This window comes from Pseudorca crassidens, chromosome 6 (assembly GCF_039906515.1).
Source record: "Pseudorca crassidens isolate mPseCra1 chromosome 6, mPseCra1.hap1, whole genome shotgun sequence".
In the NCBI taxonomy this organism is placed as follows: domain Eukaryota; kingdom Metazoa; phylum Chordata; class Mammalia; order Artiodactyla; family Delphinidae; genus Pseudorca; species Pseudorca crassidens.
In genome coordinates, this window is record NC_090301.1 from 57645644 (window position 1) to 57672430 (window position 26787).

The 26787-nt window shown below is 37.6% G+C and overlaps 1 protein-coding gene across 6 annotated transcripts in view; it reads left to right on the top strand.

Moving 5' to 3' along the window:
* The window catches only part of ATF2 (activating transcription factor 2), an 84486-nt gene that overhangs the window by 11093 nt on the left and 46606 nt on the right, over positions 1-26787 (top strand). For all 6 annotated transcript variants that reach the window (XR_010944383.1, XM_067741475.1, XM_067741477.1 and 3 more), the window contains 2 exons: positions 6833-6907; positions 21238-21307. Coding sequence is in view for 5 of the 6 variants with exons in the window: in XM_067741475.1 (XP_067597576.1) it covers positions 6876-6907; positions 21238-21307 (102 nt within the window). In the remaining variant the exon portion in view is untranslated. The remainder of the gene's footprint in view (positions 1-6832; positions 6908-21237; positions 21308-26787) is intronic.

A 26787-nucleotide genomic window follows, 5' to 3' on the forward strand; every position in this document is an offset into this window, starting at 1 on the left:
TACAGGATTGCCCTTTACTGACAGTCTGGCTCTAAGAGGGGATTATGGCTGCGGAGGAGAGATGACCAGCTCCAGTATACCCTTTATTGCCCTATGTTCCCATAGCACTTGTGTATATCTATTATTATATGTATATCACTGAATTAGTATTACTATTTTCACTTATTTGTTTCCCTTACTAATCTGATTTTGAGGTCAGGGACCACCTTTCTTATTCTTAATGTAGTATCGGGTACAAAATAGTCAAATGTCTTCCAAATAAATTTCATAAAATAAATTATTTGTATTAGAAATGTTTGGGAATTCTGTACATTGTGTGTAACATTTAGTAATATCCATATTTTAAAAATCTGCTTTGAAACTTGAGTACATGCTTTAAATGTAAGAGGTTACAGCATTTGTAGTTCTATAATTAACTAGAAGATCAGTCAAATTTACATTTTAGACTCTAGTGATTTCTGAAATTAGTCACCAGAAATTGTTTCATTTCCCCCACCCCTATTTCCAAAGATTCATTTACTCACACTATTTTCTTTTTTTTGGTGGATGGGGGGATTAAAATACCAGCTGTAATATATTGTTAAATGAAAAAGCAAAATTCATAACAGCATGTATAGTATGCCACAATTTGTATAAAAATGTGATATACACATATATAATATACTTGTAAATACATGGATTATCTCTGGAAAAATACATAGTAACTGGTAAGAGTGGTTATCTTTGGAAATTGGGACTGAGGTCAGGGATGGGAGAAAAGGAAGGAGACTTACTTTATACTGTATATCCTTTTGTACTGTTTGATTTTTACCAGGGGCATGTGTTTTTGTCCAAAAATGATTTATATGTTAAAAATTTTAAAAGAATAAAAATAGATACCAGCTTTATTGCTGATAGGTCTGGACTGGAGAACATGTTTTGGACCTAAGCCTGAAATGAACTTTTACCCCAAGTGTAAAGACAGTGGATGCCCCACCCCAGAGGGTTAGGGAGGTCTACAGATTAGATGTTTACCCAGCCATGTAGTGAAGGACTGTAGTCTTTCCCATATATTTCTGTGAGAAATGAACTCAGGAGCCAAGAGGGCCCTAAGTTACATATCCATAATAACCCTTTTCTCAAGTTCACCAAGTTATTTCTCCTCCTATTTGGGAGACTGAATGAGTGGATAGTGGAGATGGGTAGAAATTTTCTTCCAAATATTTTTGAGAGTCACAAGTCCTTTGTTTCTTGGTCAGAAACATGGAGAGAGGCAGAGGATAGATCCTATCATACCTTTGGACATTTTTGTCCACATTGTCAACACCCAAGACAGACAGGGCTTGGCTGTCCACTTCGGGGGAGACCAGCAGTATCTTAGGAATGTCCTGCTCCCACTTGACTCGCACTGTTTTCTGTGAAGTGAATTGGTTTCCTGCCTACTTGTTTTTGGTGAGATGTAAGAAAAGCACACATTTTTATCAGCTGCATCATTTGAATGATATAATTCAAAATGGCATGGGAATAGTGATACTACAGCCTAAAGGACTGTTTATTTTGTTTAATAGGTTTAACTCACATTTCAGATTTTAAACAAAGGAGTTACCTATAGGACAAATAATTGTCTAACACTACCCTTTGAGTCTTTATTCAGGTACAGAAATTGTTCTACTAAGTTTGCTCTTAACTTTTCAGTACAGAACAGTTTTTCTGTTCTTTCACATCTCTCTCTCTCTCTTTTTTTTTTTTTGGCCACGTGGTGAGGTATATGGGATCCTAGTTCCCCGACCAGGGATTGAACGCGTGCCCCCTGCATTGGGAGCACAGAGTCTTAACCACTGGACCACCAGGGAAGTCCATGTTCTTTGACATCTCATAACATGAAGGTTATAAACTGGAAGCAAGCAGAGAATTGTTAGAGAATCTGTGTGTTTTAGTATTTTTCTCAAAACTACTGCTAAAAACTACATGATACTAATTATATAGTGGTTATACATTGAATTATTACAGTGCATGTTATTTATATATAATTTAAATTCATTCTGTAAGTTTTTTTTTTAATTTATTTTTTGGCTGCATTGGGTCTTCGTTGCTGCGTGCAGGCTTTCTCTAGTTGTGGCGAGCGGGGGCTACTCTTCGTTGCAGTGCACGGGCTTCTCAGTACGGTGGCTTCTCTTGTTGCGGAGCATGGGCTCTATGCACGCAGGCTTCAGTAGTTGTGGCACACAGGCTCAGTAGTTGTGGCACACGGGCTCAGTAGTTGTGGCTCGCGGGCTCTAGAGTGCAGGTTCAGTAGTTGTGGCGCACGGGCTTAGTTGCTCCGTGGCATGTGGGATCTTCCCAGACCAGGGCTCGAACCCGTGTTCCCTGCATTGGCAGGCGGATTCTTAACCACTGCGCCACCAGGGAAGTCCTTCCCTCTGTAAGTTTTTCCTTTTTTATTTTTAAGTTGTTTAGTCCAGACCCTTTTAAGAGTAAGTTGCTAGCATGATGTCCCATTCGCCCAAATACTTTACTTTCTACAATAAGACACTCTCCTCCAAAACCATAATACAACCATGAAAATCAAGAAATTAACTTTGAAATATTGCTACCATCTAATCTGCAGATTACATTTAAGTTTTGCCAGTTATTCCAATAATGTCTGTCCTTTATAGCAAAAGGATTCAGTCTAGAATCTCATGTTGCAGTTAGGTATCATGTCTCATTGGTCTTTTTCGATCTGAAGCAATTCCTCGATCTTTCCTTGACTTTGATGACTTGGACACTTTTGAAGATTATGGCCCAGTTATTTGAGGAGTTTACCTCAATTTGGTGTTCTGTAATGTTTCTTCATGATTAGACTCAGGTTATGTATCTTTGGCATGACTATTATGAAAGTGATGCTGTGTCATCCTCATTGCAACCGAAGGGTTGCAATGATATTGATGTTGATTTTCCTGATGTTTAGTGTTGTTAACTTGGATCACTTGAGTAAAGTGATATTTGCCAGGCTTTTGTACTGTATATTACTGTTTTGCCTTTAGTAATTAAAATGTATTTTATAGGGAGATACTTTGAGAGGATGTAAACATCTTGTCTTATCAAATTTTCATTTCTACATTGGTATGCTTTATATCAGATTAATGGAATCCTATTTTATTCACAGTATGATCTATTACTATCATTTATTTTGAATCTCAAGTTGTCTGAGATTTGGCCACTTTCTGGCTAAATCCATAAGTCCTTCTTTACTTTCTTGCAGAAGGTATTCAAGGCCCATCCTGTATTATTCCTGCTTTAGCCTCGGAATCAGCCAATTCTTCAAGGATCCCAGGTTCCTTTTGGTGGAGAATAGTATTTTGACATCAAGGTCTAGAGGGCTTATTGCTATTGGGGTATCAGTGCTCCCAGGCCTTCTCAGTGACACAGCTAAGGAAGTATTTGAATATATATGCATGTATATACACATATTATCATCTGTATTTCTATATCTGTATATTTACATTGAAAGTCGTGAGTGCACATGAATATCTCCAGATCTCATCCAGTACCAGAGTTCATTCTGTGTAATTACCTTCACCTGTAGTGTGAATTTACCTTCATCTACTATATCCTTGATAAATTCACTTATTCAATTAATACCTGCATGTATATGTAATGAATTGCCTGTTGCCACCAGACCCCCTCCTCCTCATCAAGTAGACATCTTCCTGCTTGGGCCCTGATATCCTGTCCTGGGCTGGTGCCATCCCTATTCTTTACCTCATGTGGGTGTTATGCAAAGATTTGTCCTCAGAGATATTCACTGATGATAAAAATCCAGTGGTAAAGAATTTGTTATAAATATGTCATATCTGTATTGTGGAATACTATATAGCCATAAAAATGACATCTAATATTTGATGATGTGGCAGAATTTAGATAATTGTGTTTTAAAGGAAGTTATAATGCTCTTTTTACAATTAAAAATTTTTTATTTATCTTTATACATTAATAAGACTGAATATGTACTCTGGAATATTAGACAGTAGTTATCTCTGAATGATAGTATTTTGGGTGGCTTTTTTTTTTCTTCTGTATTTTTTCTGGGAGCAAATTGAAAGTTCCTTACAACATCTTAATTCAGTAAGCATAATCTAGTTCATATTATCCAGAAATAACAATGACCTCTTTCTGAAGCCCAATTAAACTTGAGCTTTAAAGGTTTTTTAGAATTATGTAAGATTGATCATTTATGTGGGATACCTAGTGGTGAATAGTTCTATGGCTATGTTATAACAAACAAAATTTAAAATATACCTTTAACCAAGTTTGGAGTTCTAAAATAAAATGCCTATAGCAATGAAATAGAGAAAATATGAGGAACATACACGTGTTTATATGTGGAATTGTCTTAGAAACTGGAAAGAGGAGTGAGCTGGATGCTTGATTAGCTAGCATAAGCTCCTTCACAATCCTGGAAGCTTCTTGAGGCCAGAATCTATTTAATTCACCACTGCATCCCTAGCATGTAGCATAGTGCAAAGCACAAAGTAGATACTCAAATATTTGTTGGTTGAAAGACAAAAGGGGGAACTTTGGCACTAAATCATTAGGGTAGGGAAGATGAAGGAGTGTTAGAAGAAGAGTTAAGAGAGATTAGAGAAACCAAAGAAACTGGCTTCTTTTAAATCTTGCCTAGAACCCTCCTGTGTATTCTTCATGACAGTGATTTTCCTACCAGTATAGGTTGTGGATGCTTGCCAGAGAGTGGTGTGGTATAGTAAGAGTTCACTATCTGCAGTCATTGTCTTCTCTGAGTTTATAGTTGAACAAAGCCTCCTTCCCATGCTTTGCTAGGAGCATATTTCCACCCTTGATGTAAAAGGGAGATAAACCTCGATTTAGAGGCTTGAGATTCAGTTAGTTAGCTTAAAAATGCTATCTCTTTGTTAATCCTCCCAGAAGAACTCTCATCATTTATGTGCCAAGGTGCTTTGACTTATATTTACAGACCTCAGCTAGGTATTAGGAAATAGTATAAGGAATGGGAATTTTTATTGGTTGGCTAGGAAATAGTCTAGTTCCTAGACTGTAGGAAAGGAACTATAGAAGTTGCCTCCTGCAGGTAAGGAACACCTTTTGTAGAAGAATGGGACAATAGTAGTCAAGGGGGTGTGGAAAAGATCAGAGAGGAGGATACGAAGAGTTAATTCCCTCAAAGCTTTTCTAGAACTATCGGATTGGTCCCTGCACTACCTGTATATTTTTATTTATTTATTTTTTATTTTTTTGCGGTACAAGGGCCTCTCACTGTTGTGGCCTCTCCCGTTGTGGAGCACAGGCTCCGGACGCGCAGGCTCAGTGGCTATGGCTCACGGGCCCAGCCGCTGCACGACATGTGGGATCCTCCCGGACCGGGGCAGGAACCCGTGTCCCCTGCATTGGCAGGTGGACTCTCAACCACTGCACCACCAGGGAAGCCCCTACCTGTATATTTTTAATATTTTAACTGTTATTCTTACCAAATTGAATTGAAATTATATTTCTGTATTCTTTCTTCTGCTTGACTGAAAGTTTCTCAAAGTGGAGGGACTGTTTGTTTTGTTTTGGTTTTTTTTGGACTGTTTGTTTTTTCACCTTTGTGTCTTGGCATGAGTTTGGTGTTTAAATGTTTCTTGAACTTAACTGAGTTTAAATATTGCTTTGATTTTTCAAAGCAATATGAACTGCATTTATTAGTTTTAGAAATTTTTTGAGTTAGATAACTTAAACTAAATTTATCTGACTTTTTCATATCATATGGCTGTTTATTCATTCCTTAATATTTAATGAGTAAATGCTACTATAAGCTAGGCACTGTTTCAGGTAGTTAACCCAAAGATAAGTTCCTTGTCTTCATTGAGTTCACATTCTACTGGTAATGACTGAAGCATAACTTTTATAGGTTTCCTTTGGATTATTCCAGTGCTTTTTCCCCCTCTTCTCACAGGCAACATGATAAAGTTGAATGTGAATGATGAAATGTAACCTTACCAGATAGATAGAAGTTTTGCCTGGGACCAGGAAAAGAACTTTCTTCTTCCTTTCTCCTATATCAGACCATCTCTGACTCTAGGACTCAGAAGTGTAGCTATTTACACATTTCCCCACAGGAATTACCCAATTTTCCTGAGCAGGACATTCTTGACACCACATTTATAAGCAAAATTATGTAAAATAAAAATTTTCTCTGTGTACCATTGGTTTATTTGCATAAGCATATAGTTAACTCTGTTTGCCACTACATGGGGTTTCAGTGAATGTAATGGAGGATTAGCAGAGTTTAAAGATGAGGCACTGACCCTCATAGTTTAAACATAGTTTAAGTATGTTGTACTTGTCCTTAAGCTAATGTCAGATAAGTAAACTATAAAGTTAGGGAAGAGGGAACTTCTTATAAAGATCAACTATCATTACATTATGGGACAAATAGTGATGAATTAGGCTGAGAACCAGACCATCACTGACTACATTTTTTAAAACTTAAAGCTTTCTGAATAGATATTTTGAAATACTAGATCTCATCTTTTCATCAGACGTCAAAAGTCAGGATTTTCACTTTTTTAATTACTGCTCTTCAACCACAGTCCTAAAGGCTAAGTTAAATGTTTCTCTTTTACCCTCTTTATCGTGGAGTTGGATATATTAATACCTACGTTTAAGACATTTATATGGGTGTTCATATTTTAGGAGCAGTGCTCTATTATAAAGATTCTTAATAGTGAGTGGGTTTTTGGATGACAGTAGTGTTACAAAGAGTGTAATTATTTGAGTGTTTTTATTGTTTTACTATGTTTCAAGAAATGTTTCAAAACTATATTTAACAGTGTGAAACCACTTCATTTTTCAGTATCCTTGCCATGAAAAAGAGGACGTGATAAGTTGTACAACTTATGAAATTCAAGTTACATGTGAATTCTGCCAGGTGTGTATGCAATATTTGGTATTTTGTGCTTTTTTCATATTTTAGATTATAAAAATTCTCATAGGTTATTTCTAAATAAATATTTCAAGTGTTTTTCATAAATAAGAAAATACTTATCTAGTATGTAGTTTAGCTACTACTTCTATAGTATTTTAAAGTTATCAAATAGAGCATCAAAATACACTTAACTATGACAAGCATAAACATATTTTAGGGTTTTGATTTCTCCTAAAATGAGTTCCAAATAATACTAGTCCCATGAGATGTTCTAGTATTGTTCTAGTGAAAAAGGTTCAAATAGAAAATGGATGTGGCAAAAATGCTGTATGCTAGGTGCTCTTCTGGTCATTTCTCTTGAACATATAAAGTCTGAAAAGTCCTGCCCCTAAAAAACAGTATTCTAGCATTTCCCAAATTTGGCCATAATAGTGATTGTCATCTCTGTTCCTGAAGAGAAACTTATTTCCGAAAGGTTAACACACTAGTGTTGAAAAAGAAACAATGTTACAGTATTTTTAGTTGTCAAATATAGTTCATATATGTAATTTCTATGAAGAAAGCAAAAACAAAAACCTACAAGTTAACGGAAGGAATAATTGGAAACTTTAAGTCTATATCAAAAAGTAGGAAAACAATCTTGACTCAAAAATGTCTTTTTGTAGTTGTTTGGTTCAAATCTGGATCCAAGAAAGTCCCCATATTGCATTTTGTTTAGTATGTTTATTAGACCTCTTTTAATCTAAAACAGTTCCCCTCTACCTCCTCTTTTCTTTAGTTCCCCATGACATTTATTTCTTGAAGAAACCAGGTCTTTTGTCCTGTAGAATTTGGCTAATTCCAGCTTGGTGATGTTGTTTGACATGTTTTTCTTTTCTTTTTTTTTTTTTTACGTTAGAGGATTCTTTTTAAAATTTATTTTTTTATACAGCAGGTTCTTATTAGTTATCTGTTTTATACATATTAGTGTATACATGTCAATCCCAGTCTCCCAATTCATCCCATCCCCACCCCCACTTTCCCCCCTTGGTGTCCATACATTTGTTCTCTACATCTGTGTCTCTATTTTGCCTTGCAAACCGGTTCATCTGTACCATTTTTTCTGGATTCCACATATAATATGCATTAATATACGATATTTGTTTTTCTCTTTCTGATTTACTTCACTCTGTATGACAGTCTCTAGGTCTGTCCACATCTCTACAAATGACCCAATTTTGTTAATTTTTATGGCTAAGTAATACTCCATTGTATATATGTACCACAACTTCTTTATCCATTTGTCTGTCGATGGGCATTTAGGTTGCTTCCATGACCTGGCTGTTGTAAATAGTGCTGCAGTGAACATTGGGGTGCATGTGTCTTTTTTTTTTTTTTTTTGGCGGAACGCGGGCCTCTCACTGCTGTGGCCTCTCCCATTGCGGAGCACAGGTTCCGGACACACAGGCCCAGTGGCCATGGCTCACGGGCCCAGCCGCTCCGCGACATGTGGAATCCTCCCAGACCAGGGCACGAACCCATGTCCCCTGCATCGGCGGGTGAACTCTCAACCACTGCGCCACCAGGGAAGCCTGCATGTGTCTTTCTGAATTGCAGTTTTCTCTGGTTATATGCCCAATAGTGGGATTGCTGGGTCATATGGTAATTCTATTTTGAGTTTTTTAAGGAATCTCCATACTGTTCTCCATAGTGGCTATATCAATTTACATTCCCACCAGCAGTGCAAGAGGGTTCCTTTTCTCCACACCCTCTCCAGCATTTGTTGTTTGTAGATTTCCTGATGATGCCTATTCTAACTGGTGTAAGTGATACCTCATTGTAGTTTTGATTTGCATTTCTCTAATAATTAGTAATGTTGAGCAGCTTTTCATGTGCCTCTTGGCTATCTGTATGACTTCTTTGGAGAGATGTCTGTTTAGGTCTTCTGCCCATTTTTTGATTGGGCTGTTTGTTTTTTTAATATTGAGCTGCATGAGCTGTTTATATATTTTGGAGATTAATCCGTTATCCATTGATTCATTTGCAAATATTTTTCCCATTCTGAGGATTGTCTTTTTGTTTCGTTTATAGTTTCCTTTGCTGTGCAAAAGCTTTTAAGTTTCATTAGGTCCCATTTGTTTATTTTTGTTTTTATTTCCATTACTCTAGGAGGTGGGTCATAAAAGATCTTGCTGTCATTTATGTCAAAGAGCATTCTTCCTATGTTTTCCTCTAAGAGTTTTATAGTGTCCGGTCTTACATTTAGGTCTTGAATCCATTTTGAGTTTATTTTGGTGTATGGTGTTAGGGAGTGTTCTAATTTCATTCTTTTACATGTAGCTGTCCAGTTTTCCCAGCACCACTTGTTGAAGAGACTGTCTTTTCTCTATTGTATATCCTTACCTCCTTTGTTGTAGATTAGTTGATCATAGGTGCGTGGGTTTATCTCTGAGCTTTCTATCCTGTTCCGTTGATGTATATTTCTGTTTTTGTGCCAGTACCATATTGTCTTCATTACTGTAGCTTTGTGGTATAGTCTGAAGTCAGGGAGTCTGATTCCTCCAGCTCTGTTTTTTTCCCTCAAGTCTGCTTTGGCTATTCGGGGTCTTTTCTGTCTGCACAGAAATATTAAGATTTTTTGTTCTAATTCTGTAAAAAAAAAAAATGCCACTGGTAATTTGATAGGGATTGCATTGAATCTGTAGATTGCTTTGGGTAGTATAGTCATTTTCACAATGTTGATTCTTCCAATCCAAGAACATGGTATATCTCTCCATCTGTTGCTATCATCTTTAATTTCTTTCATCAGTGTCTTATAATTTTCTGCATACAGGTCTTTTGTCTCCCTAGGTAGGTTTATTCCTAGATATTTTATTCTGTTTGTTGCAATGGTAAATGGGAGTGTTGCCTTAATTTCTCTTTCAGATTTTTCATCATTAGTGTATAGGAATGCAAGAGATTTCTGTGCATTAATTTTGTATCTTGCTACTTTACCTGATTCATTCATTAGCTCTAGGAGTTTTCTGGTGGCATCTTTAGGATTCTCTATGTATAGTATCATGTCATCTGCAAACAGTGACAGTTTTACTTCTTCTTTTCCAATTTATATTCCTTTTATTTCTTTTTCTTCTCTGATTGCCGTGGCTAGGAATTCCAAATTTATGTTGAATAATAGTGGCGAGAGTGGACATTGTTGTCTTCTTCCTGACCTTAGAGGAAATGCTTTCAGTTTTTCACCATTGAGAATGATGTTTGCGCTGGGTTTGTTGTATATGGCCTTTATTATGTTGAGGTAGGTTCCCTCTATGCCCACTTTCTGGAGAGTTTTTATCATAAATGGGTGTTGAATTTTGTCAAAAGCTTTTTCTGCATCTATTGAGATGATCATATGGTTTTTATTCTTCAATTTGTTAATATGGTATATCACACATATTAATTGATTTGCATTATACTGAAGAATCCTTGCATCCCTGGGATAAATCCCACTTGATCTTGGTGTATGATCCTTTTAATGTGTTGTTGGATTCTGTTTCCTAGTATTTTATTGAGGATTTTTGCATCTATATTCATCGGTGATATTGGTCTGTAATTTTCTTTTTTTGTAGTATCTCTGTCTGGTTTTGGTATCAGGGTGATGGTGGCCTCTTAGAATGAGTTGAGAGTGTTCCTTTCTCTGCAAGTTTTTGGAAGAGTTTGAGAAGGATGAGTGTTAGCTCTTCTCTAAACATTTGATAGAATTCACCTGTGAAGCCATCTGGTCCTGGACTTTTGTTTGTTGGAAGATTTTTAATCACAGTTTCAATTTTATTACTTGTGATTAGTCTGTTCATATTTTGTTTCTTCCTGGTTCAGTCTTGGGAGGTTATACCTTTCTAAGAATTTGTCCATTTCTTCCAGGTTGTCCATTTTATTGGCATAGAGTTGCTTGTAGTAGTCTCTTATGATGCTTTGTATTTCTGCAGTGTCCATTGTAACTTCTCCTCTTTCATTTCTAATTTTATTGATTTGAGTCCTCTACCTCTTTTTCTTCATGCGTCTGGCTAAAGGTTTATCAATTTTGTTTATCTTCTCAAAGAACCAGCTTTTAGTTTCATTGATTTTTGCTATTTTTTCTTTGTTTCTATTTCATTTATTTCTGATCTGATCTTTATGATTTCCTTCCTTCTGCTAACTTTGGGGTTTTTTTGTTCTTTCTGTAGTTCCTTTAGGTGTAAGGTTAGAGTGTTTATTTGAGATTTTTCTTGTTTCTTGAGGTAGGCTTGTATAGCTATAAACTTCCCTGTTAGAACTGCTTTTGCTGCATCCCATAGGTGTTGGATCATCGTGTTTTCATTGTCATTTGTCTCTAGGTATTTTTTGATTTCCTCTTTGATTTCTTCAGTGATCTCTTGGTTATTTAGTAATGTATTGTTTAGCCTCCATGTGTTTGTGTTTTTTGCGTTTTTTTTTTTCCCTGTAACTGATTTCTAATTTCATAGCATTGTGGTCGGAAAAGATGCTTGATATGATTTCAGTTTTCTTAAATTTACTGAGTCTTGATTTGTGACCCAAGGTGTGATCTATCCTGGAGAATGTTCCGTGTGCACTTGAGAAGAAAGTGTAATATGCTGTTTTTGGATGGAATGTCCTGTAGATGTCATTTAAATCTATCTGGTCTAAAGAAAAAGCTTGTGTTTCCTTATCAGTTTTCTGTCTGGATGATCTATTAGTGTAAGTGAAGTGTTAAAGCCCACCCTATTGTGTTACTGTCAATTTCCTCTTTAATAGCTGTTAGCAGTTGCCTTATGTATTGAGGTGCTCCTATGTTGGGTGCATATTTATTTATAATTGTTGTATCTTCTTCTTAGATTGATCCCTTGATCATTATGTAGTGTCCTTCCTTGTCTCTTATAACATCCTTTTTTTTTAAGTCTATTTTATCTGACATGGGTATTGCTATTCCAGCTTTCTTTTGATTTCCATTTGCATGGAATATCTTTTTCCATCCCCTCACTTTCAGGCTGTATGTGTCCCTAGGTCTGAAGTGGGTCTCTTGTAGACAGCATGTATATGGGTCTTAATTTTGTATCCATTCAGTGAGCCTGTGTCTTCTGCTTGGGGCATTTAATACATTCACGTTTAAGGTAATTATCGGTATGTATGTTCCTATTACCATTTTCTTAATTGTTATGGGGTTTTTTCCTAGGCCCTTTTCTTTTGTGTTTCCCTCTTAGAGAAGTTCCTTTAACATTTGTTGTGGAGCTGGTTTGGTGGTGCTGAATTCTCTTAGCTTTTGCTTGTCTGTAAAGCTTTTGATTTCTCCGTTGAATCTGAAAGAGATCCTGCCGGGTAGAGTAATCTTGGTTGTAGGTTCTTCCCTTTCATCACTTCAAATATATCTTGCCACTCCCTTTTGCCTTGTAGAGTTTCTGCTGAAAAATCAGCTGTTAAGCTTATGGGAGTTCCCTTGTATGTTATTTGTCATTTTTCCCTTGTTGCTTTCCATAATTTTTCTTTGTCTTTAATTTTTGTCAATTTGATTACTATGTGTCTCAGCATGTTTCTCCTTGGGTTTATCCTGCCTGGACTCTCTGTGCTTCCTGGACTTGGGTGGCTGTTTCCTTTCCCACGTTAGGGAAGTTTTCGACTATAATCTCTTCAGATATTTTCTCGGGTCCTTTCTCTCTCTCTTCTCCTTCTGGAACCCCTATAATGTGAATGTTGGTGTGTTTAATGTTGTTCCAGAGATCTCTTAGGCTGTTCTCATTTTTTTTCATTCTTTTTTATTTATTCTGTTCCTCAGCAGTGAATTCCACCATTCTGTCTTCCAGGTCACTTATCCGTTCTTCTGCCTCAGTTATTCTGCTATTGATTCCTTCTAGTATAGTTTTTTTTTTTTTTAAACATCTTTATTGGGGTATAATTGCTTTACAATGGTGTGTTAGTTTCTGCTTTATAACAAAGTGAATCAGTTATACATATACATATGTTCCCATATTTCTTCCCTCTTGCGTCTCCCTCCCTCCCACCCTCCCTATCCCACCCCTCCAGGCTGTCACAAAGCACCGAGCCAATATCCCTGTGCCATGCGGCTGCTTCCCACTAGCTATCTACCTTACTACGTTTGTTAGTGTGTATATGTCCATGACTCTCTCTCGCCCTGTCACAGCTCACCCTTCCCCCTCCCCATAACCTCAAGTCCGTTCTCTAGTAGGTCTGCGTCTTTATTCCTGCCTTACCCCTAGGTTCTTCATGACTTTTTTTCCCCTTAAATTCCATATAAATGTGTTAGCATATGGTATTTGTCTTTTTCTTTCTAACTTACTTCACTCTGTATGACATACTCTAGGTCTATCCACCTCATTACAAATAGCTCAATTTCGTTTCTTTTTATGGCTGAGTAATATTCCATTGTATATATGTGCCACATCTTCTTTATCCATTCATCCGATGACGGGCACTTAGGTTGTTTCCATCTCCGGGCTATTGTAAATAGAGCTGCAATGAACATTTTGGTACATGACTCTTTTTGAATTTTGGTTTTCTCAGGGTATATGCCCAGTAGTGGGATTGCTGGGTCATATGGTAGTTCTATTTGTAGTTTTTTAAGGAACCTCCATACTGTTCTCCATAGTGGCTGAACCAATTCACATTCCCACCAGCAGTGCAAGAGGGTTCCCTTTTCTCCACACCCTCTCCAGCATTTACTGTTTCTAGATTTTTTTGATGATGGCCATTCTGACTGGTGTGAGGTGATATCTCATTGTAGTTTTGATTTGCATTTCTCTAATGATTAATGATGTTGAGCATTCTTTCATGTGTTTGTTGGCAGTCTGTATATCTTCTTTGGAGAAATGTCTGTTTAGGTCTTCTGCCCATTTGTGGATTGGGTTGTTTGTTTTTTTGTTATTGAGCTGCATGAGCTGCTTGTAAATTTTGGAGATTAATCCTTTGTCGGTTGCTTCATTTGCAAATATTTTCTCCCATTCTGAGTGTTGTCTTTTGGTCTTGTTTATGGTTTCCTTTGCTGTGCAAAAGCTTTGAAGTTTCATTAGGTCCCATTTGTTTATTTTTGTTTTTATTTCCATTACTCTAGGAGGTGGGTCAGAAAGGATCTTGCTGTGATTTATGTCATAGAGTGTTCTGCCTATGTTTTCCTCTAAGAGTTTGATAGTTTCTGGCCTTACATTTAGGTCTTTAATCCATTTTGAGCTTATTTTTGTGTATGGTGTTAGGGAGTGATCTAATCTCATACTTTTACATGTACCTGTCCAGTTTTCCCAGCACCAGTTATTGAAGAGGCTGTCCTTTCTCCACTGTACATTCCTGCCACCTTTATCAAAGATAAGGTGTCCATATGTGCGTGGGTTTATCTCTGGGCTTTCTATCCTGTTGCATTGATCTATCTTTCTGTTTTTGTGCCAGTACCATACTGTCTTGATTACTGTAGCTTTGTAGTATAGTCTGAAGTCAGGGAGCCTGATTCCTCCAGCTCCTTTTTTCTGTCTCAAGATTGCTTTGGCTATTCGGGGTCTTTTGTGTTTCCATACAAATTGCAAAATTTTTTGTTCTAGTTCTGTGAAAAATGCCAGTGGTAGTTTGATAGGGATTGCATTGAATCTATAGATTGCTTTGGGTAGTAGAGTCATTTTCACAATGTTGATTCTTTCAATCCAAGAACATGGTATATCTCTCCATCTATTTGTATCATCTTTAATTTCTTTCATCAGTGTCTTAATAATTTTCTGCATACAGGTCTTTTGTCTCCTTAGGTAGGTTTATTCCTAGATATTTTATTCTTTTTGTTGCAATGGTAAATGGGAGTGTTTTCTTGATTTCACTTTCAGATTTTTCATCATTAGTATATAGGAATGCCAGAGATTTCTGTGCATTAATTTTGTATCCTGCCACTTTACCAAATTCATTGATTAGCTCTAGTAGTTTTCTGGTAGCATCTTTAGGATTCTCTATGTATAGTATCATGTCATCTGCAAACAGTGACAGCTTTACTTCTTCTTTTCCGATTTGGATTCCTTTTATTTCCTTTTCTTCTCTGATTGCTGTGGCTAAAACTTCCAAAACTATGTTGAATAAGAGTGGTGAGAGTGGGCAACCTTCCTGATCTTAGTGGAAATGCTTTCAGTTTTTCACCATTGAGGATGATGTTTGCTGTGGGCTTGTCATATATGGCCTTTATTATGTTGAGGAAAGTTCCCTCTATGCCTACTTTCTGCAGGGTTTTTATCATAAATGGGTGTTGAATTTTGTCAAAAGCTCTCTCTGCATCTATTGAGATGATCATATGGTTTTTCTCCTTCAATTTGTTAATATGGTGTATCATGTTGATTGATTTGCATATACTGAAGAATCCTTGCATTCCTGGGATAAACCCCACTTGATCATGGTGTATGATCCTTTTAATGTGCTGTTGGATTCCGTTTGCTAGTATTTTGTTGAGAATTTTTGCATCTATGTTCATCAGTGATATTGGCCTGTAGTTTTCTTTCTTTGTGACATCCTTGTCTGGTTTTGGTATCAAGGTGATGGTCACCTCATAGAAGGAATTTGGGAGTGTTCCTCCCTCTGCTATATTTTGGAAGAGTTTGAGAAGGATAGGTGTTAGCTCTTCTCTAAATGTTTCATAGAATTCGCCTGTGAAGCCATCTGGTCCTGGGCTTTTGTTTGTTGGAAGATTTTTAATCACAGTTTCAATTTCAGTGCTTGTGATTGGTCTGTTCATATTTTCTGTTTCTTCCTGATTCAGTCTTGGCAGGTTGTGCATTTCTAAGAATTTGTCCATTTCATCCAGATTGTCCATTTTATTGGCATAGAGTTGCTTGTAGTAATCTCTCATGAACTTTTGTATTTCTGCCGTGACAGTTTTTACTTCTCCTTTTTCTTTTCTAATTCTATTGATTTGAGTCTTCTCTCTTTTTTCTTGATGAGTCTGGCTAGTGGTTTATCTATTTTGTTTATCTTCTCAAAGAACCCGCTTTTAGTTTTATTGATGTTTGCTATTGTTTCCTTCATTTCTTTTTCATTTATTTCTGATCTGATTTTTATGATTTCTGTCCTTCTGCTAGCTTTGGGGTTTTTTTCTTCTTCTTTCTCTAATTGCTTGAGGTGCAAGGTTAGGTTGTTTATTCGAGATGTTTCCTGCTTCTTAAGGTGGGCTTGTATTGCTATAAACTTCCCCCTTAGAACTGCTTTTGCTGCATCCCATAGGTTTTGGGTCATTGTGTCTCCATTGTCATTTGTTTCTAGGTATTTTTTGATTTCTCCAGTGATCACTTCATTATTAAGTAGTGTATTGTTTAGCCTCCATGTGTTTGTATTTTTTACAGGTCTTTTCCTGTAATTGATATCTAGTCTCATGGCGTTGTGGTCAGAAAAGATACTTGATACAATTTCAATTTTCTTAAATTTACCAAGGCTTGGTTTGTGACCCAAGATACGATCTATCCTGGAGAATGTTCCATGAGCACTTGAGAATAATGTGTATTCTGTTGTTTTTGGATGGAATGTCCTATAAATAAGTCCATGTTGTTTAATGTATCATTTAAAGCTTGTGTTTCCTTATTTATTTTCATTTTGGATGATCTGTCCATGGGTGAAAGTGGGGTGTTTAAGTCCCCTACTATGAATGTGTTACTGTCGAGTTCCCCTTTTATGGCTGTTAGTATTTGCCTTATGTATTGAGGTGCTCCTATGTTGGGTGCATAAATATTTACAGTTGTTATATCTTCTTGGATCGATCCCTTGATCATTATGTAGTGTCCTTCTTTGTCTCTTTTAATAGTCCTTATTTTAAAGTCTATTTTGTCTGATATGAGAATTGCTACTCCAGCTTTCTTTTGGTTTCCATTTGCATGGAATATCTTTTTCCATCCCCTTACTTTCAGTCTGTATGTGTCTCTAGGTCTGAAGTGGGTCTCTTGTAGACAGCATATATAAGGGTCTTGTTTTTGTATCCATTCAGCCAATCTGTGTCTTTTGGTGGGAGCATTTAGTCCATTTACATTTAAGGTAATTATCGATATGTATGTTCCTATTCCCATTTTCTAAATTGTTTTGGGTTCGTTATTGTAGGTCTTTTCCTTCTCTTGTGTTTCTTGCCTAGAGAAGTTCCTTTAGCATTTGTTGTAAAGCTGGTTTGGTGGTGCTGAACTCTCTCAGCTTTTGCTTGTCTGTAAAGGTTTTAATTTCTCCATCAAATCTGAATGAGATCCTTGCTGGGTAGAGTAGTCTTGGCTGCAGGTTTTTCTCCTTCATCACTCTCAGTATGTCCTGCCACTCCCTTCTGGCTTGTAGGGTTTCTGCTGAGAGATCAGCTGTTAACCTTATGGGGATTCCCTTATGTGTTATTTGTTGTTTTTCCCTTGCTGCTTTTAATATGCTTTCTTTGTATTTAATTTTTGACAGTTTGATTAATATGTGTCTTGGCACGATTCTCCTTGTATTTATCCTGTATGGGACTCTCTGTGCTTCCTGGATTGATTAACTATTTCCTTTCCCACATTAGGGAAGTTTTCAACTATAATCTCTTCAAATATTTTCTCTGTCCCTTTCTTTTTCTCTTCTTCTTCTGGGACCCCTATAATTTGAATGTTGGTGTGTTTAATGTTGTCCAGAGGTCTCTTAGACTGTCCTTAATTCTTTTCATTCTTTTTTCTTTATTCTGCTCTGTGGTAGTTATTTCCACTATTTTATCTTCCAGGTCACTTATCCGTACTTCTGCCTCAGTTATTCTGCTATTGATCCCATCTAGAGTACTTTTAATTTCATTTATTGTGTTGTTCATCGTTGCTTGTTTCATCTTTATTTCTTCTAGGTCCTTGTTAACTGTTTCTTGCATTTTGTCCATTCTGTTTCCAAGATTTTGGATCATCCTTACTATCATTGTTCTGATTTCCTTTTCAGGTAGACTGCCTATTTCCTCTTCATTTGTTAGGTCTGGTGCATTTTTATCTTGCTCCTTTATCTGCTGTGTGTTTTTCTGTCTTCTCAGTTTGCTTATCTTACTGTGTTTGGGGTCTCTTTGCAGACTGCAGGTTCGTAGTTCCCGCTGTTTTTGATGTCTGTCTCCAGTGGCTAAGGTTGGTTCAGTGGGTTGTGTAGGCTTCCTGGTGGAGGGGACTGGTGCCTGTGTTGTGGTGGATGAGGCTGGATCTTGTCTCTCTAGTGGGCAGGTTCACGTCTGGTGGTGTGTTTTGGGGTGTCTGTGGCCTTATTATGATTTTAGGCAGCCTCTCTGCTAATGGGTGGGGTTGTGTTCCTGTTTTGCTAGTTGTTTGGCATAGGTTGTCCAGCACTGTGGCTTGCTGGTCGTTGAGTGAAGCTGGGTGCTGGTGTTAAGATGGAGGTCTCTGGGAGATTTTCGCCGTTTGATATTATGTGGAGCTGGGAGGTCTCTTGTTGACCAGTGTCCTGAAGTTGGCTCTCCTATCTCAGAGGCAGAGCCCTGACTCCTGGCTGGAGCACCAAGAGCCTTTCATCCACATGGCTCAGAATAAAAGGGAGAAAAAGTAGAGAGAATTAGTAGAAGTATGAGGAAAGAAAGAAGGAAAGGAGGGAAGGAAGGAAGCAAGGGAGGAAGGAAGGAAGAAAGAAGCAAAGAAGGAAAGGCAAGAAGGAAAGAAAGGAGGGAGGGAGGAAGGAAGGAAGGAGGGAAAGAAGGAAAGGCAAGAAGGAAAGAAAGGAGGGAGGGGGGAAGGAAGGAAGGAGGGAAAGAAGGAAAAAAGACAGAAAGAAAGAAGATACAGTAAAAATAAAATATAATAAAGTTATGGAATTAAAAAATTCTTATTTAGAAAAGAAAAGGGACGGATAGAACCTTAGGACAAATGTTGGAAGCAAAGCTATACAGACAAAATCTTACACAGAAGCGTACACATACACCCTCACTAAAAGAGGTAAAGGGGGAAAAATCATAAATCTTGCTCTCAGAGACCACCTCCTCAATTTGGGATGATTCGTTGTCTAAAGGAGGGAAGGAGGGAAGGAAAGAAAGAAAGAAAGAACGAAGGTAAAGTATAATAACGTTATTAAAATTAATAAGAAAAAAATTTTTTAAAAAACCATGGACGGATAGAACCCTAGGACAAATGGTGGAAGCAAGACTATACAGACAAGATCTCACACAGAAGCATACACATTCACAAAAAGAGGAAAAGGGAAAAAAAATCATAGATCTTGCTCCTAGAGTCTACTTCCTTAATTTGGGATGATTGGTTGTCTATTCAGGTATTCCACAGATGCAGGGTATATCAAGTTGATTGTGGAGCTTTAATCCGCTGCTTCTGAGGCTGCTGGGAGAGATTTCCCTTTCTCTTCTTTGTTCTCACAGCTCACCGGGGCTCAGCTTTGGATTTGGCCCTGCCTCTGCGTGTAGGTCGCTGGAGGGCGTCTGTTTTTTGCTCAGACAGGACGGGGTTAAAGGAGCCGCTGATTCGGGGGCTCTGGCTCACTCAGGCCGGGGGGAGGGAGGGGCACGGAGTGCGGGGCGGGCCTGCGGCGGCAAAGGCCGGCGTGACTTTGCACCAACCTGAGGCCCGCCGTGCGTTCTCCCGGGGAAGTTGTCCCTGGATCCCGGGAACCTGGCAGTGGCGGGCTGCACAGGCTCCGTGGAAGAGGGGTGTGGAGAGTGACCTGTGCTCGCACACAGGCCCCTTGGTGGCGGCAGCAGCAGCCTTAGCGTCTCCCGCCCGTCTCTGGGGTCCGCGCTTTTAGCCGCGGCTCGCGCCTGTCTCTGGAGTTCCTTTAAGCAGAGTTCTTAAACCCCTCTCCTCACGCACCAGGAAACGAAGAGGGAAGAAAAAGTCTCTTGCCTCTTCGGCAGGTGCAGACTTTTCCCCGGACTCCCTCCCGGCTAGCCGTGGTGCACTAACCCCTTCAGGCTATGTTCAAGCTGCCAACCCCAGTCCTCTCCCTGCGCTCCGTCCGAAACCGAAACCCAACCGAAACCCGAGCCTCAGAGCCTCAGCTCGAAGCCCCGCCCGCCCCGGCGGGTGAGCAGACAAGCCTCTCGGGCTGGTGAGTGCCGGTCGGCACGGATTCTCTGTGCGGGAATCTCCCCGCTTTGCCCACCGCACCCGTTGCTGTGCAGTCCTCCGCGGCTTCGAAGCTCCCCCCTCCGCCTCCCGCAGTCTCCGCCCGCGAAGGGGCTTCCTAGTGTGTGGAAACTTTTTCTCCTTCACAGCTCCCTCCCACTGGTGCAGGTGCCGTCCCTATTCTTTTGTCTCTGTTTTTTCTTTTGCCCTACCCAGGTACGTGGGGAGTTTCTTGCCTTTTGGGAGGTCTGAGGTCTTCTGCCAGCCTTCAGTAGGTGTTCTGTAGGAGTTGTTCCACGTGTAGATATATTTCTGGTGTATCTGTGGGGAGGAAGGTGATCTCCGCGTCTTACTCTTCTGCCATCTTCCTCTCATTCCTAGTGTAGTTTTTATTTCAGTTATTGTATTGTTCATCTCTGTTTGTTTGTTCTTTAATTCTTCTAGGTGTTTGTTCTTTAATTCTTCTAGGTCTTTCTTCAGTATTTCTTACACCTTCTTCATCTTTGCCTCCATTCTTTTTCCGAGGTCCTGGATCATCTTCACTATCATTATTCTGATTTCTTTTTCTGGGAGGTTGCCTATCTCCACTTCATTTAATTGTTTTTCTGGGTTTTTATCTTGTTCCTTCATCTGGTACATAGTCCTCTGCCTTTTCATTTTGTCTGTCTCTGTGAATGTGGTTTTCGATCCACAGGCTGCAGAATTGTAGTTCTTCTTGCTTCTGCTGTCTCCCCTTTCGACATGTTTTTCTATCTCCTGTATTTCCTGTAGTTGGATCTAGAGAGGCTTGATTAGATTCAGGCTTGACTTTTTTCCCCCAAGAATCCTTTGTGTGCTTTCTAGCATCATATCGGGGGCACATAATGTTTGTCTCACTTTTAGTGATGTTAATTTAAGACTGACCTGTGAGTTCAGATGCTGTCACCCTGACCCAGCCATTATAAAGTTCCCATCACCTTTGTTCCTGATTGTTTTATCAGACACTGATGATAGTTACCTAGTCCATTATTTCATTGGGGTTTAAAGTGGTTATCTTCTCATTATTTCATTTCTCTGCACTTATGCTACTGAACAGGAAAGATTTAGACTGATAGATCAGGGTTCCTAATATTTTCTTCTGTAGTGTAAAATCTGCATGTTACATGTTTCTGTTCGTAATAAGAAAATGGAAGGTGGGGTTAAAATGTCAGTAAAAGTGTTTTACTTCACATTCAGATAGAAGGTGATAAGCTTAGTGAAAATCAAATAATATTACATTTTAAGTTGTTCTTTATTTAAAAATCTATACTGTGAAACATTTAGCCATTTCTTATTGTTTTATTATAGGCAATACAAGGACCTGTGGAATATGAGTGATGACAAACCCTTTCTATGTACTGCCCCTGGATGTGGCCAGGTAATATATAAATTGTTTTGTATATTCATATTTAGTAAAACACTTATGACAATATATGTTGTCATTAAAAGGATTCTTTTACAATGTTTTGTACAATTTTGGAGTTAGAATGAAAATAATCCAGAAAAATTTGGGGAAGAAATTAATTTTCCTCAATAGCACATCTGAGTTTTAAAGAATACAATCTAATATGGAAAAAAAAAAAAATTAAGTCTTGTAAGGGAAAGATGGAAAACCTGGAGAAAATCCAAGATTTAAAAGTATATTCATTTGACCATTATTGGTTGAAAATCATTGTGAACTGCCTAATTGGAAATCAGATATACATTATCTTTTATGAAAATTAGTTTACTTGCTGAACTCTTATGAAAAAAACTAATGTTTACCTCTGAGCATATCACTAATAATATATTAATGTTCTTAAGTATAACATCTTTAATATAGAGCATGTGTGGAAGCATTTTTAGAAAATAATATTTTAGCGTTGTTACAGAAAATAATATTTCAGTGTTTTTTAATAGGCCGTTAAATTATTAATCTGTTACTGTTATAATAATCTTAAAATAGCTATAGACACTAAGGAATGAAAGAATAAATTTAATGTGTAGTAAAATTACAGAGTACTTAAATATACAAACTCTAAATCATAAATAAGTATTAAAGTGTTTCTTTGGTTCTCATTGTTTTCTTTAGCTGATATTTTAAATGCAGGTATAATTTATATACAATAAACTGCACATACTCATAGTGTACAGTTTGATACATTTTAACATATGTATGTATCCATAAAACCATCACCACAATTAAGATAGTGAACATATTCATCATCCCCAAAAGTTTCCTCATGCTTATTTGTTATACCTCCCTCCCATCCCTGTCAACCATTGATCTGCCTTCTGTCACTATAGGTTAGTTTGTATTTTCCAGAATTTTATGTAAGTGGAATCATACAGTATGTACTTTTGACTGGATTCTTTCCTTCCACATAATTAATTTACAATTTCTGCATGCTATGTGATTAGTAGTTAATTCCTTTTCATTGAGGAGCAGTATTTCCTTATTTCACCATTAGTTTATTTATTCACTTGTTTATGGACATTTGTCTTATTTCCAGTTTTTAGTTGTTACAGATAAAGCTGTTGTGAATATTTATGTATAAGTCTTTGAATGAATGCATGCTTTCTTTTCTCTTGGGTGAGTACCTAGGAGAGTAGTGGTGGGATCATATGTAATATATAATAGGAAATTGCCAAACTGCTTTCTAAAACAGAGGTGTCACTTTGCATTTCCACCAACAGTCTATGAGAGGTCCTGTTGTATCATATCTTTGCCAACATTTGGTGTCAATCTTTTAATTTTAGCCATTTTCATTGTGTGTATACTGATATATAAAGTGTTACTTTGCATTTCTTTGTTGACTGATGAAAAAATGAGCACTTTTTCATGTGCTTATTGGCTATTCGTATACTTTATTTTTTGTGAAATATCTTTTCAAATCTTCTACTTGTTTTTAAAAATTAGGTTGCCTGTCTTTTAATTATTGAGTTGTATGAGCTCTTTAAATATCCTAGGTACCAGTCTGTCATCAAATATTTCTCCAGGTCTGTGGTTTCCAACTTGATTTTCATAATAGTATCTTTTGATGAACAGATGTTTCTAATTTTAATGAAGTCTAATGTATTAATTTTTTCTCTTCTTTGGTTGTTGGTTTTTGTGACTTATCTAAGAAACTTTTGTTTAACCTTAAGTCACAAAGATATTCTCCATTGCTTTCCTCTGAAAGCTTGGTTTTTCATTTCGGTCTCTTTTGTATCTTGAATTAATTTTTGTGTATAGCGTGAGGTAGGAATTGAAGCTCGCTTTTTTTTCCATATGGTTTCTCAGATATTCCAGTGTCGTTTGTTGAAAAGATTTCCCTTTCTCCATTAAATTGCTTCATCCCCTTTATTGAAAATCAAATGATTTGTGTAAGTGTGGATCTATTTCTTAGCTTTCTATTCTGTTCCTTTCATCAGTCTGTCAACTTTTATGCCAGTACCATACTGTCTTGATTGCTTTAGCTTTACAGTAAGCCTTCCAGTCAGGTAGAGTAAGTTCTCCAATTTAGTTTTTTTTCAGGATTGTTTTGGATAGTCTTTTAATTTTAATCATTCTGGTGAGGGTATAGTGGTATCTAAAGATTTTAATTTACATGGTGTCCATGATGTTGAGCAGGGTAAAGGTAGGAGTTACCAGGGTTGGTGATATTTTAGATAGGTTGGTCAGGGAATGCCTCTGTAATAAGGTGACATTTGAATAAAGATGTGGGAGCAAACCCTGCACATACCTGGGGGAAGAGTTTTCCAGACTGAAGGAACAGCAAATATAAAGTCTTGTAGGGAAGAAATGGATTTGGTGTGTTTAAAAACAGAAAGATGACTGTTGCAGCTGGAGCATACAGTGATTAATGAGGATAAGGGTAGAAGATGATGTCAGAAAGGTAGGGGAATAAAAAGAGTCCATAACCTGTAGGGCTTTTGTTGACTGTGATAAGGTATTTGGATTTTATTCAGAGAGCAAGGAAAAGCCATTGCTGAGCTAATAGTGAAAGTAGAGACTGGCAGCAGTCAGAGAGATAGTGGTGGCTTTGACTAGGTGAATAATGGACAAATAGAGAAATAGACTGATTTGACATATATTTTGGAGACATATTTTGTATACATTTTTCTATAAATTCAGGAAAGCTAAAAATTGCAATTTCTAAAATCCTTTTCAGCTAGAATTCTGGGTATGATTTTAGGTTCCACCAACCAGATTTACTCATTCTGGTAAATTACATTTACTCCTTGGATTTGGGACCAAGTTGAATGGAAAGGTGGTATTACTCAAGTCCTCCATTTTGCTGGAATGGATTGGACAGACACAGTATGAATCTTTAATCCCTGGATTACAGCTAATACAATATGTTTCTAGAGCCAGCCTTTGGACCATGACCAGTTTTGCTGTGTTGTTCTAGGAATCATTCGTGGAAACTCAGTCTCAAACTAGTCCCTAATTCCTTGTCCTATCCTTTTCTGCTTAAAATAGTTGGAATTGTTATTTTGTGATTGAGTCTTTAGTAACATACATGCCATTTTAAATAAAAAGAATTACATTTAAATTCACTTAAGAGAGCTTCCAAATGAAGCCAACAAAAGATCAGGGGGGATTTGACTTCAGGATGAATCCAAGAAGTCGAATTAGTACCATCCAACCTTCCCTGTTTTTGGTGCCTCTGCGCCAAAACTATCCCTTCCATCTTCTGCCTCCACCCCAACTCCCAAGGCCAGGCTGTCGTTTCTCCCTATCTGGGAGATAGAACCAGTGAAAGAATGACTCAGTAAAATTAGGAGAAAAAGGCAAATGGAAATGAGATAGTCTTTAGGTCAAGAAGATATTTTAAAATTGCTGAGAAAAATTACACAATCTGTTCAAGCATATCCAGACTGTTTCTAGACACTATTAATGGTTTGCTTCCTTAGCTGATGGGGTGAGGCAAATGGAACATTACACAGTACATCCCCGGGGTAAAGTAAGAGTTTATTCACCTCAACACCAGATCCAGAAAGTCTGGGAACTTTTTAATATTCATTGTTTAAGTTCTCGCAGCAGACTGCCTTGCACATGCCCAGTCCGTGTCCATGGCACAAATGGCCAAGAGACTGAGAGGTAGACTACCTCTTAGCCAGCCAAGAAGAGACCCTTCGTAGGGCTAAGGTCTTCTATGAACATAACAAGGGTGTTCCAGCACTTTATCAGGCCCCAAAGTCACCCATTGTTCTTCCTCATAATATATATCAGCAACATTTCCATCTAATGATCCTGCCTATAAATCAATCTATGCTTATTTTGACATTTTCTACCATAAGAATGTTTATACTTTTGGCAAAGCAGCAACCATTTTACTTCAGTGATATTAAAAGTACTCTTGCACTCTTATTCATTGCTGGTAAAAGTGCAAGATGGCACACCCCCTAGAGGGAGTTTGACAATATCTAGCAAAATTACACATGCATTTACCCTTTGACCCAACAATCCTACTTCTGGGACTCTATCCCAAAGGTGCACTGTCAAAACTATGAAAAGACATATGCCCAAGGTTATTAGATATATGTTCAATATATTTTGTTACTTGTCAGTCTCTGGACAGTAGTATTCCAGGAGAATAGAAGCAAAAGCTATAAAGCTTCTTGAAGCTTCAGTTTAGAAGTGACAGGTCATCACTTCTGCAGCATTCTGTTGATCAGTGCAAGTCACCAGACCAGCCCAGACTCAAGGGGTGGGGAAATAGATACCCTCCTCCGGATGGGAGAACCAGCCTTACCACATTGCAAAGGAAGGAGGGTACATATCATAATGGAAGGAATTTGTGGCCATATTTTACAATCTAGCACAGACAAATACTGAAATACTTAACAGGTAAAATAATTTCTGGGGATGGCCTCAAAAAAATCCATTGGGTGAATGGTGAGTAGAGATGAAATGAGATGGATCATAGGTTGATAATTGCTAAAGCTGGGTGAATGTGCAAAGGGGTTTATTACACTATTTCTTTTTAATTTACTAAAATGCAACAGAAGAAAAAGAAACCTATTGCTGAATGTAAGAACATATGTATGTATGTGCATCAGAGATTGTTTAAAAGACCTAATATTTTTTAAAAATATGAAAAACATTAAGAAGTTAGAATTGTTTTTTAGACTCCCTGTTATGAAAGGAGTTAACATTCATTTTTCCTCCTACTTCTTTCCTCTCCCTTGATGTCTGATAATAATTTTTCCATTGTCAGGGTTTGTAATACATTTTGTCTGATAATCTATAATCCCCATATTTCTTTAGTTTTACTTCTGTATTTAAATAGTATAGATAGAGAGGAAGGGTGAGAGCTAAGCTTTAAGGCACTCCAGTGTTCAGAAGTCAGAAAGAGGGGGAGGATGTAGCAGAGGAGACTGAGAAGCAAGCAGACAATGAAGAAAATTGTGTTCTGGAAGTCAAGTAGAAAAAGTATTTCAAAGTGTGGGGGAACAATGTAGTCATATAGTTGGTAGGGTAAGGTGAGAATTCAGTATTTATTATCGGATTTAGAAAAATGGGGATTATTAGACACCTTGCTAAGAGTAGCTTCAGTGAAGCAGCAGTGACAACAGTGAGATTGGAGTTAGCCTGACAAGTAAATGTGGAGAACCAGAAGTGGAGACATCATAAGATACCTTTTTCTTGGAATTTAGCTTAAAGGGAACAGTAAAATAACTGCTGGAGGAGAATTGAAGATGGAGTTTTTTTGTTTGTTTTGAATTTTAAGGTGGGACTATCACAGCATATTTGACACTGCAGAGAGAGGGACTATTGCAGGAATGGGGTCCTTAAGAGAGGATGGGATCCGGTGTTCAAGTGAAGGAACTGGCCTTAGAAAGGACCATAGACAATTTATCCATAGTAACTGAAAGTGAAAAGGCGGGAAG